This window comes from Nuphar pumila, chromosome 3 (assembly GCF_984573655.1).
Source record: "Nuphar pumila chromosome 3, dmNupPumi1.hap1.1, whole genome shotgun sequence".
Taxonomy (NCBI): Eukaryota; Viridiplantae; Streptophyta; class Magnoliopsida; order Nymphaeales; family Nymphaeaceae; genus Nuphar; species Nuphar pumila.
Window position 1 is genome coordinate 13,891,705 of NC_143251.1, and position 21,366 is coordinate 13,913,070.

The window sequence follows — 21,366 nt, forward strand, 5'->3', positions numbered from 1 at the left end:
TTGAATAGGTTTTAGATTTTTTTTTTTTTTTTTTACTTAAATCTCTTGTAATGGATATGAGATATAAATACTTTATCCATATTCTAAGTTAATAGTTCATTAGGATTATCAAGTTTCTTAATTGATGTTTATCAAAATTGGTAGGTTGAATTTACTTAGATTATGAGACTAGAGTTAAATATAAAGATCTAAGATTAAGGGTAATAGAGTTGGATAATTGAACCTTTATTATTTTCTGAATTGTATGCAATTTTAATTGATATTTTTTATTATTCTTTCTTTCACAAGAGTAGGCGTAATTTAGTCTTTGTTCCTCGTAAATCAAGCTTCCGATTTACATAATCTTCTCTCGATTCCAGTGAATGGTAGTAGGTAGGTAAACAACTCTCACTCTGATGGATTGCAGTCACCAACTCAACAATGGGGAAGGATTTTGATCAAGCGATGAGATGGTCTGAAAAACAAAGATTGTCATTGCCTAAGAACATGAAGTTGGGTTTCAGTAGAGGAGAACATCCCTCTTTCTCGCAGTAGACACAGCACAGGAGCCATCCGAAATTATTGGCGGTTCGATGATGCCCATCCGCCCATGGTGAGTGAAAGTGAAACGAACACTCCCACAGGTGGGCCCAGGTTCTGCATGATCTTTCACGACTTTAAAAAAGGGCAAACTTATTTACTAAATAAATCATAAACTTATGTAGCATAATTGGAACTCGCCCAGCTTTGGTCAAGTTTTCATTCCTGATCATAAAGTTGCACTTAGTCAGACAGAAGAAAAGACCAGATCTGGAGCAGAAATGATAGAGATGTGTGGAAGGCCTAAATATATCAGAAGGAACCTAGACTGATTCGGGACGTACATGGATTAAAAATGTGCTAACAGAAGGTCGCACTATCCAAGCATGGGGATCTTGGTTAGGCACTTAATCACAGTTCTAAGAGAGAGAGAGAGAGAGAGAGAGATGAAATGAAACCTTCTTAATGATTAAGCTGGACGTTTTACCGTAATAAATACACACGCCATCAAACCCAAAGTAATAAAGAACGGAACCCAGCAACAGCAGCACTCACCTCTTTAACTAAGTGTTTCAAGCCAATTGCCAGGAAAAAGGGGGGGTTGGAAGACTAAGATAAAAGGGGAGGAAAAAAAATACAAAAGAACTTGCCTAACCCATATCCTATTTTTCCCCAATAATATCTATGTAACAAATGCTGTAGAAAAAGATCGTTGAGCTATATTGCCAACAAACTATTTGAACTTATAATAAGGGCAAAGAAGAAACACCCCACAACTCGCCACAGTTTTGGTCACCTCTGAGGCTGATCTGAAGTCCCAGTTGCCGATGCACATGGAACAGTAGACAGGGTGCTAGCAGAACCATTTTCAGCTGGCGGCGGGCTGCCCCACTTTGCTTCCGACTCAAGGGGCTCCAAGACATGAACCCCTCCGTCTGTTAGGCCCACAGCAAACTGGTTCGGTTCAGATGGATGTGCTGCAATCACGAGTGGGTACACAGTGGAGCTGCAGATAGACGTTTTTCAGATATTTAGGCAAGGAAAAAAATCATAAAACTAAAGACATACACCACCACCTGGTTGGCTTGGTGCAGCAGCCGATATTTTGCCCCAAAAAATGTAAGAAATATAAAAGCACACAATTTCTCATGAAAAAATAATTGCCTTTTTCTTTTGTCATCTAAAGCCTGACACTATGAGACAAGTATCGGTAAGCTGGTGCCCCTTGGGCTTTCAATCAATTTACCGTCATGTTTGCTGAAGCTTTTATTCCTCAGATAAACACTAGACAAGGGATTATGCACAGCACATTCATCTTCGCAAACAATTCCAAATGCATATCAGTACAAAGTAATGTTGTAACTTTTAACTAACAAAAGAAAACAAGAAAAAGGAAAAAGGAGAATAAGAAGAGGGTAAATTTGTTTTTCTTGTTTTTGTCAATTTTAATGCAACAAGTACCTTACCTCAATATCTTTCATCATGAACCAAGCACGACGAAGAACATTGATTCCACCAATCGAGCAATATAACATTGTCCAAATAAATTTCGTTCCCCTTATTTACAAAACTGAATTTTATGGCTTCTTATATCGCCAAAAGCTTACCTTGCAGAAGCCACTTCAGAAGCTGAAAGCTAGGCGTTCTGAACCTCACCATCCATGTTATGGGAAGCATGGATTAGACATGGGATTTTGGACCAAGATTATTGCACTTTCATTTAAAAGAAACACATTTACAAAATAATCTAAAATTTGATATTTCTATAGAAAGATACTTTATATAGCCTATTTAATTGAATTGAGGGATAAAGAATCGAACCATACCATTTTTAATAGAACTCAAAGGTCTATGAGGTAACTCATATAAGGCAGAAGTGCAAAATTTACTCCTCTTTCTAGAAACATACACAGCATTTATGTACAATTTTACATAAAATTCATGGATTTTTCATGCTAAAGTTTATATGCTACTACTACTTACCCTAAAGAAGCCATTGATGTCATAGTTTTTGCATGAATTAATGTTCATAACAATTTTCATCTTTAATCTAATATATAAAACAATTTGTGAAACACAGTTCCTAATCATATGAACAAAAATAAGAATTTGAACTTGATTACACAAGTACTTCAATAAATTTGAAAATTTTAGTTGGTTGATAGCACTATTATATGTACAGAAATTCTCTTTTTAATTCTAAATTCAGTAAAACTCATAATTCTCACGACTTTCTGATGCCACTTCCCTCATTGACAACGTTGGGTATGATTATTGTAAAAACAAAGATATACCCAACTTTGCAGCAACTCCAGCTTATTTTAACATAGCAAGGAGTAATCCACTTGTTTATGTTTCTTGCATAAACAACCAAATTACCAATCCAAATGGCAGGTCTAAGGCATTGTAGTAACTGAGAACTTGGTAAACATTAAGAGAAAGTAGATGATAAGTTGGTAGGCAATTTTAGGAGACCAGGCAGAAAAAAAAAATCCAAGAATAGTGTGGCTGAGGATACATTAGTATAATTAAAGATATGTATGATGGAGTAACCAATGTCCGCACTTGTGGAGGGGTGACAAACAATTTTCCTATAACGGTTGGGTTTCATCAAGGAACTGCATTAAGCCCTTTCCTTTTTGCTATAGTGATAGATGAACTTACGAGATCAATTCAAGAGAATGTGCCATGATGAGGTTTTACGTTGAGTAAGAGTAAGACAGAATATATGAAATGTCGGTTTAGTAAGCAATGAAGTAGGGATGAGAGTGTAGTGAAGCTTGGTGAGCAAGAAATAGCGGTGGATGACTGTTTCAAATATTTGGGATCTATCATTCAAAAGAATGGAGAAATTGATGGAGATGTAAATCATAGGATTAAGGTTGGGTGGATGAAACGGAAAAGTGCAACTGGAGTGTTGTGCGATCGTAGAATGTCATTGTGGCTGAAGGGGAAGTTTTATAGGACGACAATTAGACCCACTTTACTATATGGTACGGAATGTTGGGCTGCCAAGAGACATCATTTTCAAAAAATGAGTGTAACTGAGATGCGTATGCTTCGATGGATGTGTGAAAAGACACTAAAAGATAAGATTCAGAACGAGGAAATACGTAAGAAGGTAGGCGTTGCACCCATTGAAAATAAGATGAGTGAGAATCGTTTATGATGGTTTGGGCATATTCGGCGAAGGCCTAATGATGCTCCGGTTAGAAGGATGGAGAAATGGGAAAATATATTAGCTAAAAGAGGTCGGGGTAGGCCTAAGAAGACTTGGATGGAGATGATAAGAAAGGATATGAATGCTTTGAACCTCACCGAGGACATGACATTGGATAGAAATGATTGGAGGAGAAGGATTCTTGTGGAGGACCCAAAATGATTTTCTTTTTGGTTCATATCGCCGACCCCAATTGTTTGGGATGAAGGCGTTGTTGTTGTTGTTGTTGTTGTTGTGTGGCTGAGGAGAGGAGTGCAAGAGGAGACGAGAAAGAAGGTACAAGTTGTAAGATTACAGAAAGCAGCAAAGAAAGCTTATTGATACTTGAGAAAAAGAGCTGCCACCAGCAATAAAGATATGTGTGAGCCAATAAATAAAGAGGGAAGAATCAGAAAAAGGAGAATGAGAACTGCACCAAACCTGGAACCAACAAATGGGAAGGCAATAAATCACGGACTCCCACAGTGAGTAGGGCTGGTAAACAAGTCGACCAATCGAACAGGGCATGTTCGGACTCAGCTCATTTACCAGTAGATTGTGCTTGTGGCTCGGCTTGTGTTCGATTTTCGCCGAGCCGAGCTTGAGCTAGGCTCGTCCGGGGATGAGACGAAGCTGGCTCATGCAAAAACATTCCATATTATTTATATATGGAATAAAAATTAAATTTAGAATGGATTGTCCGAGTCTTGCTCTTGACGATATTGAGCAGAATTATCCCTTAAAAAAGAGCATGAGAAGAATAGTCTCAAGAAGAGTCCCAATGGAAGCAAAAATCTCATATTAAGTGGATCTGGGAGGGAGACGAACACAAAATTTTGTATGGCATCTGTCAAAGGTAGGAGGCATTTTAATAATATCGATAAACTTTGGATTGATGGTGTGCATGTCACAAATAACTCTTGTATTGAAGCTGAGTGACTTAAATTTTTTCATGAGTTGCTTTCTGAGGAGGGTTTCAGGTCTGATTCTCTCCCGTTCCAGGAAGGGCTTTGTGTCTCTCAAGCTGAAAATGATATGCTTCTGGCATCTGTTTTAGATGATGAATTCAAGAAAGCAGTGTTCCAGGCTAATGGTGATAAGGCTCCAGGTCCTGATGGGTTCCGAGGACTATTTTTTCAAAAGTATTGGGATATTGTTGGTTGTGAAATTATTGCAGCCGTCAAGAATTTCTTTGCCAAAGGGAACATTGTAAAGAAAGTTAATTCTACTCTCATTACTCTTTATCCCGAATGTTCCTGGTGCGGATCAATTAAAAAATTATATGCCCATCTCTCTTTGCAGCTTCCTCTATAAAATTATATCCAAGGCATTCCAATTGCCTTCGGAAAACCTTATTACCAGAGTTTTTTTAGTGTAATATGCAGGCTATGACGTCTGAAAATACTCTTTTTTGAGAGAGAGAAATATATTGATATTAGTATAACAGTACAGCAGAGAAAAAACAGAGTTTCACGTACCACCACCGAGGTGGCATCCCATGTGGTATGCGGGGTCCTGTGTCAAGCTGAAGGCCCAGGTTGGAATTCCTCTGCCACATAGGGGGCTGTTGTTTTGGTAAAGGTCGGACTAACCCCAGTTTGTCTTTCAAAAAAAGAAAACAGAGTTTCACGTTGGGGTTGGGAGTCCGGGGAGTGACACCCTATCTCACAAAACCCACTACCAACAAGTAAAGAAAAAAATGCAGTAAACAGGAAATAAAACCAAAATTACAGATCATTAGGCCGCCAATCTGCAGTCCCCAATTCAGTCCATCAGGAGATGAGGCCATTTTAGGCGTGCCCTCAAGGTTAGTTCCCAACGAAGCTGGTCATAGATCCCTTCAATATCACTTGCCTTTTCTTTAAAAATACATTGATTTTTTTCTAACCATAGGAGCCATTATGTTGTCAAACACTATACCCGCCAAAATTTTCAACGGTTTCCTTCAAGTCAAAATGAGAAGCAATCAAAACTCCTCTGGGAAAGTTAATCTTGTCTAATCATCCCAAGATCGACTCCTTAGGGTACAAAAGAGATATCGTCGGATATATGTGATCTGAATCTAACATGCTATTATGGATCAGATTTGAATTTACCAAATTGGATTATTCTCGGATTCAGTTTAGAATTTTAGGTTGGATCTAAATCAAATCTTGGATCAGAATCCAAACTGGTTGTTTTAATCCTATCCTAAATCCTAAATCCTAAATCTTATAAAATCAAAAGCAGGAGTAGTGAGGCAAAAAAAAATGGCTCTTTATAACTTTTCTCAAATTGACAGCTGTCATGTGTTCAATGAATGAGAAAATTTGTTGGGCATTTGTAGGGTTTTGTTTTTCAAAAATAGAATGTGTTACGTGGAAACTATGTAATTTTTTAATAAATTAAATGTCACGAGTTACCTTTTCAATTTTTTTATATATTAAACTTAAAATATATATTATACATAATATCTAAGTCACACGGACTCACCAAAGAGGCCGCCACACCCACGTTGATGGGGCACAGGTGTGAAAAAATTCACATTTTGCTGCACTGGGTGCAGTCAATAAACCATGGGTGCGGTCAACCCGCACCCAGGGTTATCTTTGTCCAAAATGAACTTGGTCAACTTTGACGGAGTCCATTTTGATCAAAAAATTGTTTTTTTTTTGGGGGGGGGGGTGTTTAGGCACGTTCGCGCCACCCCCACCCCTGACCCCGAACCTAACTCCTCTTCCGACAATGACGACAAAGATGATGACGAAACAAGTGCGTCTCTCTCCCTGCTCCTCCCCTTCTTCCTCCTCTCTTTCTTCTTCTTCTTCATTCTCCTCCTCCCTTCGCTGCCGCCTTTTTTTTTCCTTTTTCCTTCTCCTCCCTCCTCCTCTCCTCATTGACGCAAGCGCTGAACCCGGCCTGCATGCTCCAAAAGAGGTTCTAGTGAACCCAGCCAGATCCAAACCCAAGCTTGGGTTGGGTTCGAGTTCAGCCAATTTTTTTTTATGAATTTTATTTTAATAAAAAATTTATTTTTTGGTTTTAAGGACGAAAATGATGGATAAAGGGAAAGGAATTGCATCATCCTAATCTCCAGTTGCTAGTGCTAGTGCTAGTTCTTCTTCAGTTACATTATGTGATGATGGGTTACTATGGGCACACGTGGAGAAGCTTGTTTGATTGTTTCCTATTTTCTTAATTCACTTAATGTAGCCATAATATATTTAGGTCGATTTAATTGTTGTGCTACTTTTTATTCATCAAGAATAACAATTGTAGATTGTTAATTTGATTTATTGCATGAATTTATGCATGATGAATTGATGATATGATAATTGTTTTATTTCATTAGTGTTAACTCAAAACTGTTAAAAATTATATTTATATATATACCCTTCCCGTACCCCCGCACCCAAGTTTTTTTAAAGTGCCGCACCCGTATCCGCATCTACACACACACACACACACACACACACACACACATGAGTTCTCCCGAGTTGAACTGAACACCTTATGTTCAGGCTCAACCAGTTTAAGCTAAACGAGTTGTTCGGTTCATTTACCATCCTTAATGGTGAGACACAAGAACATCATACATGCAATCATCATAGACAATCCACTAGGCTCCTAGTTATGCAAAATGCTACAGATGGGAAGCAGCATTCAAAATTCTGGCAAGGCACTTGATTGAAAATGAATTGGTGGGCTAAACAAAAAAGCATGAACGTCATTAACGATATTAATCATCAATACTTGAGTTGAATGATAAAACATAAGCAGATCTAATTTATCAAAGCCTTCAATATGCAAGTGTACCATCCAGTGTTATTAAAAACGCGCCTCAAGGCGCAAAAAACATGCCTCGCCTTGAGGCGAGGGCCTTTTCGCCTTGAGGCGCACTTAAAAGGCGTAAAACCCTCAAGGCGTACGCCTCATGCGCCTTGAGGCGAGGCGCGCCAATCGGATGGGCCCGGACCCAGACCCATATGCTCGAAGGTTCGAGAGAACCTGTGTCTTTAAAAAAGACACAGGCGCCTCTCTCGAACCGTCTCTCTCCACTCCGTCCCCTCTCGTCCCCCGCCACCACCGGCCACCACCCGCCGCCGGCCATCGCCTCTTCCACCTTCTTCTTTCCACCACCCATCGCCGACCACCACCTTCTTCTTTTCTCCAATCTTCCCATCAGATTCATCGCTCCCACAAACAGAATCAGTATCCTTCATTTCTTTTGGGGCGTTAATGAATTCCATTGAGTGAAGAGATATTGCGGTGTCTGAGGAAGAATTGGGAACTCAACCTCAGCCTGCAAAGCGCGCCCACTATCTCGCCAAGATCGTCCTCAAGGGCAGCGCCATTCTTCACGCCGCTCGCAGTCGCATTCGCTCCCCCAAAACCTTCGATATCGTCCTCGGCAAGGTGCGTAGCGCATTCTGGTTCATTTTTCGTGGGGTTTTTGGTGGTTTCAGATTCACAAATTTTTTTTTTTGATAAATCCTGAATTTCAACGTGATTGCGCATCGAAATACGAGTTCCTGACAGGAACTTCCTGTGGTTGAATTGATCTAATTGACTGGTTCGTTTCGGAATTTTAGTGGTTGATCGACGTAACAATGATTTTATGATTTGTACCGGCTTCTTTGATCGTTGGCGAGCTTCTACACGCTTGAATTTTTGAGAATTGATGTAGTTCGATAAATTCATGGTCACAGTTGTTGATTGATACAGTTCTTTAATTTCTGTTCTATTGAAATTGGACAGTGTTTTAGGAAGCTGAATCAAGTTCCTTTTGTTCAAAAAATATTGTGTTTGGCCTTCTGCTGTGTAGGAACCTTGCTAGAAACAACAAGAAATATGGTTCATGGGGCATGTGGCAAATGATTCTTAACTAAATGAAGCATCTCCGAATTTCCACTTGCACAAACAACATTACAATACCACATATGAGTTTCATATACCCTTGAATTTTTGTTATCGATATTGAGAATGATGCTTTCACACATTCGCTAAGCTCTGCAAATAGCTCCAAGTAGCAATGAATGAAGGAAATGGTGATTCTTAAATATTCAAACCTTCATCGGACGATCGCTCCAACTAGGTCTGGGTTTAGTCTTACCGAATTCATGCAACAAGTAACAAAGTGCATCCACTCCATTGTTCAGTCCAGAGTACTGTTATCAATGCTCTGATTAATATGGTTATTTACACAATGCATTCGCCGTATGCATTTCTTAGCATTTCATAGGACCTTCATACGTACCTGCATCACCTTCACTAAGCACGACTGTGCACATTGTTCTCCAAGTAGCACTTGATTAAGAAAATAGTGATATCTAAGTATTTCAAACCTTTACTGAACATCACTCCAACTAGGGCTGCGTTTAGTCTTACCCAATCTACGCAACAAGTGTCTCAGGGCATCCACTCCATTTTTCAGTCCAGAATCCAATTCATTTACCATGTCAATGCTCCAACTAGTATGGTTTTTTACCTAATGAATTTTAATTTTTACAAGGATCAGGCTTTCTTCCAAACCGAGGTTGTTAGTGCTAATATGCATTTTGTTGTTACTTTTACATGTTAATCTCATATTTTTTCCGTATTTATTTGAGATTTTTTATTTCATGTTGGTTGGTGCTTCATCAATAATGCATTTCTTATTTATTTATAATTTTAGATAATTTTTATATTTTTTCAAGTTTAAAAAAAAAATGAGGCTTACGCTTTGCGCCTCGAGGCTTACGCCTCGCCTCAGATTTTGGTGGAGCGCCTCGCTACGCCTCAACGCTTTTCACAACACTGGTACCATCTTATTCACTTTACATTATTGTTGTGGTGGCTGATTTTTTGGGATATTTTAACCATCAGAAATCATGCACTACATGGCAAATAAGTCATTACTGGATAATGTACCAATTAACAACCTTCCTTCCCAATAAGGCCATTTGGAGGAATGGCTCTCTCCTAGGACAATTGTCTGTATATGGCTCCTATCCTCCCAAGAGGGAGGGACCATGCTGGAATGTGAGCTTTGCAGTGAAAATGATAAGACAGCAACCATTTGCTTGAATGCATCCTGCATCCTAGTGGTGCCAAATGTACCAAACATAATACCAGTCATCAAAAGTTGCAGGGAGCTTCTTCTTGGAAGATGAATTCATGGCCATAGAGATGATGATATTGCATTTGGAGATAGTGGCCTCCAACATGGAGGATGGTCTAATAGGAAAGAAATAGTCAGGCTTTCAAAAAATAGTTGGCTCTGTTCTATGACAAACATACAGTGGCCATGATGCACCTTTTGTAGGTTGGATCTTGACAAGGAAAAATGGGTTTCTCCCCCAACATTATATTTTCTTGTGCTTGTTTGTTGTAACTTCTCGTGACCGCTCACAAGGGCTCCACCTTCCTAGCAAGGGATGATTATGGTTTGTCACCCTGACATGGGATGACCATGGTTCAAAAACCTATGGGGCATTCCTTGCCGCAAGGGCAAAGCTGGGTGTGTGCCTCTATGTCACATTGATACAGATGTGGGAGCAGGACAAGATGCAGATACACTCGATACGATACAATAATTTTCAAAAATTAGGACTCGAGGACATGGCTGTACACACATATAGATATGTGTGTCTATAAAACAACAGTTCTAAATCGCTATAGTTAGGAACATCAAATAATGAAACTAAGTTGAAATTGAAATGCAATGTAATTGATGACAAATTTTAAAAGAAAAAGAACTCAAGTGAACACGGTAAACTAAATAAGATCATAAAAGAAAATAGATAAAGTTAATGACACAATGTTGACTGTGCCTGAAGCCGGTTTGACTGTATTAAAAAAGTGTCACATCGTGTACATGAAGAGCCCGAGTGTTGTGTCATGTCTACATGGGATACACAAGATAAGTGAAGTGTCGGTGTGACATAGGTGTGCCTTCAACTTCTATTTACTAATAAAGCCTGCCTCTTTTATTTCCAAAAATAAATTAAGAAAAAGAGAGAGAAGACCCAACTGATTGAAATATGCAACATTGAAACTTTCACATAGTAACTTCATGGAATAAAAAGTACCTTGCATTCGCTGTAAGATAGGCTGATGGATTGATTCGACATCTTAACCTCAGACTTGCAGCAATGAACACACATATCACTGAATCTAGAAAGGTAACATACACTAACTGGCTGTCACAAGACAATGTAGCATGCGAAATTGGAGCAGATGATTCTCGTGGAACCCACTGAACCACATTCAAGTGAAATGATTAACAGGGCTGACTAGTTGGTAAATTGAGTAAGTTGTGCAAGACTATTAGAATACCTGCTTTACACATTCTAGCTTAGTTGTTTCATAAATAGCGATCTGTGTCTCATGAACAACTAAGAAGTGTGTCTGATCCTGGTGAAATTGGACACGTGTCTCTGCTAATGCAGTTGGTGTGCGACCAGCAGGGACTTGCAAAAATCTGCTCCTCTGCTTCTCCCACCCATCTGTTCCCCACACACATAACTGCAGAAGACAGCAGAAGAATAACTACCAGATGTCCTCAATGCAACATCTTTATCAAGACACAAAAGACAGGAAGCAGAGATTGCAGGAAGAGTGAATAAATGCAGAACATATTGCATTAGTGAAATCCCGAGTATATGTATGCCCATTGGCCAGGGGAGCTAACTTCTAAAAAGTTATTCAATTCATGAAAGAGCTCATACATATCCCCAGGAAAAGACCCTCTCACCTGAGCATCAGCTCCTGATGATACCAAGACATTCAATGAATTTGAGAACGCAAGACCAGTGATTCTTTTAGAATGTCCTTTAAGCTTGCTTTTTACCTGCATGAAGACAGTGCTTTCAGAATATTGCATCGGTAAAACAAAAATAGGGACATCTATTTCCATAACAAGAACATTACCTCGTCAACTCGAACATTGTAAATTTGGATTGTGGAGTCATCCATGCCAATAGCAATTATGTTGTTGTCCTGTGGGTGGAATGCTAGAAATGTTGCTGCTGGTGGCGGTGGCATGAATGTTGTCATTGTCTGCATATGGCAATTGGAAACAATAATCAGTATATCTTCAACTGAAAATAAAAAACTTGGCACATACTATCACTATCCATTTCACCTTGAACGTCATCATATTGAACAGAGAAATTTTGCCACCTGATGCTGACATAACATATGAATCATTTTTGGATAATGCAAAGCAAGGAACAGCTTCTTCAGGATTTGTATCTGTTACATCATTAGTCATCAATATGCCACTTGGTGGTTGCCATAGTTGAGGTGCGATACTCGCCGTTGCCTACACAAGGTAAAGGATCTAAGCAAATACACCAAAAATATGAAACTGTTTGAGAAACTGACTAGACCCTTGGGCTTTTATAAGATATTTACCTTGCCACTTATGTTTCGGTCATTTCGCTGCCATTTCCAAAGCAGATGAATGGCATTGGATGCTAATGCCAAAAGGGCGATGCCTGAGTTAGTATATATCAGTCTTGAAATCTGTAGTGATTGCATGAATCATTAGAAGCAGCAGAGGTTCACAGACAATAACAACACATGTAAATACTGTGACAATGTCCAAAATTCTATGAGGCTGGCTCCATCCAATTTACTCCATACGTAACTTAACACAAATTATTTTACTGAGAACAGAATAAGGAAAGCATTTCACAATGAAAATGGTGCCTAAGTAGGTGGCCACTGCACTAAGATGACCGACAGGTTCCCATGCTCCCTGACATATTTTGGTCTCAATGGGCATTATTAGAACGCAACCACGCACGGGATGCCTTTTAAGAATGCAAATCAAATCCATTCCATATGCTATTTTGCAGTTGCTAAAGTTTCTAAGTGTTTCTCCAGTTCTTTTGCATAATAAATTTTGATCTGTTGCAGCTTAAGAAATTTCTCCAATCTTCCAAGTTAATGATCAGACTCAGGCAATTCCTTGTAACAAAATGTAGTGGGCCTCAATTAAATACTACCTGCTGAGGCTTACGCAGACTCTATCTGAACTTCAGACTTGGTTTTTATTTAACTTGAAATGTAAACTTAGCCTTGAAGCTTTTATCAAGGACAATACTACAGTTACAATTTGTTTCAACTTTATTGAAACATGTAAGAATCGCACCTTACATTCCCAGCAATATCTAGCATACAAGAGACTATCAAGATAAATTCTTTTCAAGAGGAAACATGAACTCATTATCAAATGATTAGCTGTCATAACTCCTAACAATCATAAAAAGAATAAAGAATTACCTAAATATGCCTATGATCAGTCCAGAAATATGAAAACCAAAAATAGGAGAATACATAAATATGGACACAAACACACAAACACTGCATCATGCACCCAATGTAGCAGGTACTACAACAAATAGAACCAAATTAAGAAATCTCACTATCACTCACGTAGTTGAATAAATGCGTAAATGAACTGGGACAGTCATGAACCAAAGCTAAAAGCCTATAAAAATTTTCCAATAAAAGAAACTCAACCAAACATCAGTAAGTATATGTCATTAATTGGTGTCAGTATCATTGCAAATCTGCTGATTCTTATCGTATCGTCCCAAAATAGATATGAAACAAGCTGATTCGGTTTATTTTTAAAAAAAGGGTTTAAAATATTTTTTTATAATTTGAATATTTTACTGACATGTGCCATCTGCTGGTTAAAAATTGGCCAATTAAGCTTAATTCAGTTCAGACTTCAGAATCCAAATCAGACGATTCCCTGAATCGTTTGAAAATTGATTCGGGGTCTGATAAGATTCTGACAGCATTGGTCTAACAATCAGTGCTCATTGGCCCAAAGCGTATTTGATAATAATAGAGATAAAAATCAACCTGTAGAACCTCTAACAGTTGAGACAAGATCCTATCATTCTAGGAAATGAACAATTAGCTTTGAGTGAGAAAATTGTAAAGACCCAGATCAACCAAATAGGGGACCAATTACATCTTTGCCCTTAACCCAAGGATGGACACTTTTAGATAGGAGAATTCAAGAATTAAAGCCATTCCACCATGTCTCCATGGACTGCATACAAAGTCTATGTTGAAGAAACTCAAGTTCTATCCTCAGCCACAATCTTTTACTTTCAGATTTACAAGTAAAACTGAAGTCAGAAAATTAGCCATGTTAACCAATCTAGCAACAAAGCAAAGAAAAAGAGCTTCTTTTTGCAAGAACCTGCTGCCAATCTTGCAGGCTTGCAAGCAAAGGCTTCATAGTAGGTAATCCCCACCTTGCTAGTCCTTAGGCTATCAGGGAGCCTGAGTGAGCGACACTGTGTTGGTTCATTTATTTCAGTCAGCTTCCAAATCTTTGACTTATCCATTGATTCATCAGCAACTCTGGTTTTCACATCCCCCAAGCTTCGAGCATCACCATTCTGTAGAAGTAAACAAGACCATCAGTTGAAGTACAGAAAATATAAAGATCAAAATAATCTTTTCAACATAAAGCAACACCTTCTAACAATTGAAGTAGAAAGCTAGCAAAGCAGGCTGATCAAATCATTGATGACTGTTTGTCATCAACAGAATAATATATACTGAAGCAATTTAAATAGAAAGATTGCACGGCAAAACACTACCATAGCCACCACAGTGGCACTCCTATCTGCAGTTGTACTCGTTCCCCCAGCAGAAGCAACAATCATTGCATTTATTCCTGGTGACTGCAAGACAGCACTTTGTTGAGCCAAAAAATCTTATTTATTCAAATACCCCATGTTGGAAAAACCAGTTTACACACCTTAACTACAGCCTCAGATGCAACTCTAGAGGCATCAAAAGAACGATTCTCAAATGTCCGCAACAAGCGCAGCCCATCAGCATTTGCTAAGATTTTGAACCCATTATCGCTGGTTGAAATAGCCAATAGTGTCCCCTCCTTGTTGAAACGGATTCGTGGGCTCGCCTGACAAGAGGAATGTTTAGGAAGCATGATTGCAATATTAAATCATCACAGAATACATAGGCAGATTAATATTTTCCATCAAAGACATACCGGTAATCCACCTTCTGCATCAGTAGTTGTTAGAAGGCTAGTATTGTCCATGTCCCAGAATTTGATCAAATATTCATCACCAGCAGCCAAAAACCTGTTTCTTGTTGTATCAAATTGGACAACATCCAAAGAACGTTTTCTGAACCCTTGATACGTCCTTTTAACAGCACCTTCACTTTCATTCCACTCTACAATGTATGACTCTCCTTCCTTACTAGTACCGCATGAAAATAGCCTGCAAAAGATCCAGATGACATTTGTTTCAGTATAATAACTTTCGGATTCAGTAATTAACTTCTATAGTAGTAAAATCAAACCTTGAGCCATCAGCGCTATAGGCCATTGTGGTGCACCAATGACCTGGAGCATCATAATCAACTCTAGAACCCATATTATCATACAACCATGCCTTAATTTTTCCATCTACAGCTGTGGAAAAGATGAACTGGGAAACAGAAAGGATCAAGTTCCTAGAGTGAATAATAGAAAATAAGCAGTGAACTGAATGCAAGTCTAACACATATTATCTAAAATGGGTGATTACCTGAATATTTTCTTTATAATGAGGACAAACAGAGTAAACAGGTGCTTCATGTCCTTCAAAGCAGTACTGTTTGGCACCAGTGGCAGCATCCCACACCTACAGAGCTATAATTTAATAACAGCAATCTAAACTATCAAACCAGAATAAGTACAATGCCAAAGAAGCCAACCTTTATGGTCTTGTCATCACCACAAGTTACAACACACAGTTGCTTGTTAGGGTGACAGAAAGCAAGGTCATTGACACCGCGGGCATGGGCATCGATCTATAACATACAAGAACAACTTACACCATTAACTCGAGACAAGAACAGAAGGGATGACAGAACCAAAGCACAACATGCACCATTGTCTCAATACCCATGTCACATGGGTGCGGGTACAGGTGCGGCACAATTTCAAAAATTTTGGGACTCGGCTATATATATGTATATATATTTTTTAAAATATATATATAACAATAATAAGACTCGGTCAAAGTTGTGCCCATTAGGGGACACGGCTATATATATCAATATATATATATATAACAATAATAAGACTCGGTATTTTTTTTTTAAATATATATATATATTTGATTTTTTTAGTTTTTTGTCCTAAAAATGGACAAAAATAAACTCGGTCAAAGTTGACCGAGTCCAAAATGTGGACAGACTCGGCCCCGGTGCATTGAACGAGTCCGACATTTGGTTGACCGTGTCCAAATCCGCCCCGTGTCCGAAGCCGCACCCGTGTTGGGGCGTGTTGACGCGAGTGCGTCGACCCCCTAGCCGAGTCCGTGTGACATAGCTCAATAGTGTATCCCAGGTAATAAGCAAGATATACCGCCAAGTGTTGTCTTATGTCATCAGCACCATGATATGAGTATATGTGCACAATATGCCTAGAATATGCAACCCCTGAAGAAAAGAAAAAAAATGGTATAAATGGTTTGCAGTACATAACTTTGTTTAAATGCAACAGATATAAAAATCCAGATGGATAAATTCCATGATTCTATTGTCCTCACCAAACAGTGAACCATCAGGACTCCATATGACGCGATTAACAGATACTGCAGGTTCCTTACTAAGAGCAGGCTGACCATTAGGAAAATCAAATGCAGTTATTAACGAACAACTTTTAGAAGACATGCCAGAACACAATCAAGCAGGTTTTCTATGCTATGAAGTATAACATACCTGTAATGGCATAGAGACAGTCCCATGTTCCCAAACCTTGAAATTTTTCACCACCAGTCTTTCTCTGGAGCCAACTTCCCATAATGCTATATCTCCCACATTTGTACCAACTAAAAAATAGTAACAATAATAAGAAATCTATCAATTCAAGTGATACATTAATGGGATCAAATCAGAAATGTGGTAAGTTTTAACCTTATGGATCAAAAGAAAAGGTGAGCTCAAGAAAGCTAACCAAGAAGTATAGTCTGCTGAGTAGGATGGAAATCCATGCTCATGACAGTGGATCCCTGATTCAGTGTACGAGCAACATTCTTCGGCAAATCATCTAGCGTATACAAGCTCTGACCATGGCTCTGCCCAGGGTAGGTGACTGGCAATATATTCACAGGAAGGCTAACCTGCACCAAGGGAACAGAGATAAAACATCATATATTTGTTGTGGCTAGTTTTTCACAAATATCATATACCAGAAATGAAAAAGCAAAGAAATTCAAGACGAACTCTTTCAAAAGTACCATGAAGAATCATCTCAGTGCAAAATTTTCAGTTTACCTCATCAGACATTCCAATGGGCCTTGTTCTTTTGGAGACATGATCAGAGTCTGCTGAGTGGTAATCAACAGCAGGATTATTGGTTGGAGGAGTCCTTGGATGCTTCAGCAGTGCAGCTATCACCATGCCCAACACAGAATGTAAGTTAATAAAAATAGAAACAGCAGAGTGTGATGGAATGACCTTCATCCCAAAAAAAGAAACTGTTACTACCTGGATTTGTAGGAGCACTGAGACCAATGGCTGCACCAGAAACTGCAGCATGGGTTACAGTAGGTGGATTAGACATCCAGCTTGCAAGTGGAGCTGGGACAGGTGCTGATGCTGGTTGAAATGACTGCAAACACAAACAACATTAATCAGTTATAGTAGTGATTAGCTCAAAGCGCATTTCTGCATAACAACTCTTACTGCATGTGCTGCCAATGGGGGGAAGCCTCCAGCTTTGGGCATGGATCCTAAGAGCGGATTGTTTGCAGGTGATGGGGCTCGTGCACCATTTGGTTGCCCACAAGAATGATCCACGAAAAGGGTCTTTATATCAGGATTAGGCCTAGGATTCTTGCATAGCTGATGCTGCCAATTCAAGCTGCCAGAGTGCAAACGCAAAATGATAGGTTCTCAATGTATTCCTTGGAACTAAGTTAAAGCACATCGCATGCATGACACTAACAGAGGTTTTTCATCTTGTGAATTTCACACATTTCTTCCCATGAAATATACTACAGAAAAAATAAACATAAGTAATTCAGAATATGAACTCTAAAAGAAAAAGAAACATATCAATGACGAAAAGAATAGGAAAAAGATGGAACCAGAAATGATACAGAAAGAAACGTTTGGAGGAAACCTACTGGCATAAAATCCAGGTAACATCATCACATTTTTGTGGAAATCGTAAAAATAGATGTTGCACTACATTTTTTTATTTTTGTAGTTCACTCAAAAGAATGAAAACTTCAACTTTTCAGCAATTCAAGGAGTCCACGTGAAATAAGATGAGACAACATCATCCACTACAAGTTTTGTGCAAAACCAACTTTTAAGTCATCAAGTAGGTCCAATTCTACTCATCAAATTGATGCTCGCCCCTGGACCAACCTGGGTAGGTCATTGGCTCAAATCATGAGCGACCACCAATTCAGACTAGTAAATCTCTTGAAAAGTAGCCAAATACTCGCATAATCTTTTCCAATTATCACATCTGGGGGCAGAAAAAGGAAAACAAAATTTCTATTTCTGAAGTCACAAAGACAGGTGTCGCTTTGTTTGCAGAATCAGCCAAGCCACCATTTATAAACGTAACAGAAATTACCTCTGATTAATGAGGGTCCTCAATCGTGAAGTCTTAAGGTTCGGGAACTGAAGTTTATCACGAAAAAGAGGATTTGCTTCGATCAACTTTTTCAACTCAACCAGCATGATGGTTCTGGCAGATTTTGTGTCCCCATACTTGGAAAGTTGCTCGTTTTCCCTTACATTGACAAAGCAAAAAGGTAAATGAAAAGTTAAATTGCTTGCTGGAGGAAAAATTGCTGATGAATTAGCAATCATGAAGAGCACAATGGTAATGATTTCAATGCCACGAGCATGAATTAAAAAGAGCAATCATAACGAGAAGCAGGTAACCAAATGATACCTGAAATTTTCTAGGGTTAAAAGTTGGGTTATTTCCTTGAATAATTCTTCATTAAACGAGGCGAATACTTTAAGATCCTTCACAAGGATCTCTACCGCCTTTGAACGGTCATGCCTGTAGGAAGCCAAACGCAATGCACCATTACCATTGATACAGCCAATTGCAGACATAATTGGAAGGAAAGTGGTCAAACGTGCATAAAATGGACAGAACATACTAACTCAATGTGCAACCACTACCCCACCCGCACCCCTTCACACCCCAAAAAGGAAAGGGAAGAGAGAACAGAAATAATAAGATCTTAATCTTACTTATCCAATGCCTCCAGGTATTTCTGCTTCCGAATCTCGAAGAAAATCTTCATGGAATACCGATTGTCATCCACTTTCGTGAACCCAGAAAGATATTTTTCCACTTCGTCCCACTCCCCATTGTGCACGGCATCCTCGAAATACTTCATGTTAAAGAAAAACCCAGACTCCTGCTCCAGCCTACACAAACGAACACCATGTCAAACGAATCAACCAAACCCCATGCCCCATAACTAAAACACCCTGAAAAAATACACATAGTAGCAATCACATACTTGTGAACGGTCTCTTTGAACTTCTCTTCATCGAGAAACTGCAGTATGAGGAACACTAGCTCTCTACTAAGCGACGACATGGCTAAAACCCCCTGTCTTGATGGAAAAATCCGAATTCCAAACACTGGTCGCCTTTGCTAAACACGAAAAGAAAGAAAACACCAAAAGATGAAACCCTTCTTCCTTGAGATAAAGACAGATCCTCTCACGCTTCAGGCCACAAATCAAAGCAATAAAAAAACAAAAAAACATATACATAGAAACCACAAAACTAATTAGGGTATCAAAAAGGGGAAAATGGACATCATAAAATTAAACAAACGAAAAAAAGCGCACGGAAATCAGTTAAAAAACCTAGGTTTTGAGAAGGTAAAAAAGAGAACGACAGGAAAAAAGGGAAACGGGAGAATTTCGAACGCCTTTAAACAGGAGGAATCAAAATGCAGCAAAAGGGAAAAAGAACGAAAAAGATGAGAACAACAATGAGATTCTTCGGGAACTCACCTCTCTCTCTCTCTCTCACACACACACACACACACAGAGGGAAGCGACTAGCAGGAGGGAGGACGAAGAGACGGATCGGCGAAAACTTCATGTGGAGATCCCATCGGACAGCCCACTCGCTCGCAGAAAGAAACGCCCGAGATTTCCTTCTCTCTTCCTCCTCTTCCTTTCTCTCTCTCTCACAAAGGAAATGAAAAACATCTCAGTTGAAGAAAGAAAGGGGTATTTATAGGGAGACGATAACACATCGTAATATACGTTAACGTGCTTATCAAGCTGTGATAAGCAATTGAGCTTATTTTGGAGAGGGAGTGATCCTATATAAGCCAATCTGCTTATCTACGTTACTCGGAGCAGTCCCGCTTCTGTCTCCAGTGGCTTCGTTGTGCACAACCGACAGTTGCCGGTAGGGGATGAGGGTGATCCGGACTTGAAAATCGGGAACAAAATCGAATTTAACGTTTAGTTTTGAGATCCGTGCATTTGTGGGGAGACCGGTCTTGAAAGTAGACCAAGGGCTGTCAACGGGTCGGGTTTGATTCGGATTCAGGTAAAATCAAACCCACTATAAGAAAAATCATACCCAGATCGATTACATGAACCAGACCCGAACTATACCAGGTAAAATAATATTTTTTATCTGTTTTACATTGAAAATTATGGTTCTTAATTGGAACTCGGGTCGGGCATGAGTGTGGTATGAAATTTCACAAACCATACCGGCTCCATATATTAATCGAACCCTTCAGATCCGACCCGGATTCTAATCGGACCTTCTCATTTATTACCAAACCCTGACCCTATAGGGTTTGGTACGAATCGGGTTCGGGACAAACCCTACCCATTGACACTGGAGCCTACCGTTCGTATCTTTATACGGATTTTATTTTGTACTTCGTACGTAAATCATAGCTTTTTTTTACCGTCCGTAACTTTTTCGCCCCAGCTGTTGTAAATGACGGAAATATCCTGATCGGAGAGATATATTTACGACAGATGACAACTTTTGTCCATTTTGGAAAGTGAGGCTGTTAAACTTTTCGTGCCGAAAAGAAAGGAGGTTGTTTCGGTCAAATTGCGTATGACTCTGAAATCTTCTAACAAATTTACGAAAACACCCCTGTATTTATGGACATCATTCCTTAAATATCCCTACGAGAGCATCAAAAGACTTCAAAGACACTGTGGGCCCCGCTTGACTTGGTCGAAGCACGACGCAGATTTTCTTTTTGATAAATGACCTGCAGGCGGTATCGAAAAGTGATCGGGTGAGTGCGTCACACAGGTAACTCGGATGAGCTCGGTTCGACTTGCGCGCAACGACGAAACGAGATGAATGACGGCCGTCGATTTCTCAAAGTAAGCCGACGGATCAGCAACTGCATGCATTACGGCGTGCGCGGGTACCGCTTACGTGCGATCTGCTTTTCCAATGCAGATTCCCTTCGATAAAATGACTAGAATGCCCTTATGCCTCGTGATTGAGAATCCTTTTTTGTGCATTAAATATAAAACACAAAGTCAAATGTTTGCGGCAAATTAATCCGATCTTTTTTGTTTTTCCTAAAATATTTCTAAAAAATACCAAAACGGGCAAGATAGGATAGGCCACGTGGCAGAAATTGTGGAGGA

At 39.3% G+C, this 21,366-nt stretch overlaps 1 protein-coding gene across 1 annotated transcript; it reads right to left on the bottom strand.

Annotated features, from left to right (window-relative positions):
- Positions 1-966: 966 nt before the first annotated feature.
- On the bottom strand, positions 967-19,934 carry LOC149842049 (protein TPR3-like). The gene is made up of 26 exons (XM_089998860.1): positions 19,735-19,934; positions 19,231-19,367; positions 18,956-19,135; positions 18,645-18,758; positions 18,321-18,479; positions 17,417-17,594; positions 17,219-17,342; positions 17,006-17,121; positions 16,686-16,851; positions 16,451-16,560; positions 16,279-16,348; positions 16,095-16,168; positions 15,440-15,535; positions 15,271-15,366; positions 15,044-15,171; positions 14,727-14,961; positions 14,472-14,636; positions 14,311-14,394; positions 13,960-14,106; positions 12,095-12,205; positions 11,823-12,002; positions 11,609-11,737; positions 11,433-11,528; positions 11,015-11,203; positions 10,768-10,934; positions 967-1,525 (listed from the first exon to the last, which is right to left on the bottom strand). The coding sequence occupies exons 2-26, from the start codon at positions 19,308-19,310 to the stop codon at positions 1,312-1,314; spliced, it is 3,408 nt and encodes a 1,135-aa protein (XP_089854986.1). The 5' UTR covers positions 19,311-19,367; positions 19,735-19,934; the 3' UTR covers positions 967-1,311.
- Between the last annotated feature and the right edge of the window lie 1,432 nt (positions 19,935-21,366).

Excerpts from the sequence above, each read along its gene's own strand:
- LOC149842049 (XM_089998860.1), bottom strand. The coding sequence starts at position 19,310 with ATGTCGTCGCTTAGTAGAGAGCTAGTGTTCCTCATACTGCAGTTTCTC. Across the intron at positions 14,962-15,043 it reads TATAGCGCTGATGGCTCAAG|GCTATTTTCATGCGGTACTA; the intron begins GTTTGATTTTAC and ends GATCTTTTGCAG. Across the intron at positions 12,003-12,094 it reads ACCGAAACATAAGTGGCAAG|GCAACGGCGAGTATCGCACC; the intron begins GTAAATATCTTA and ends TACCTTGTGTAG.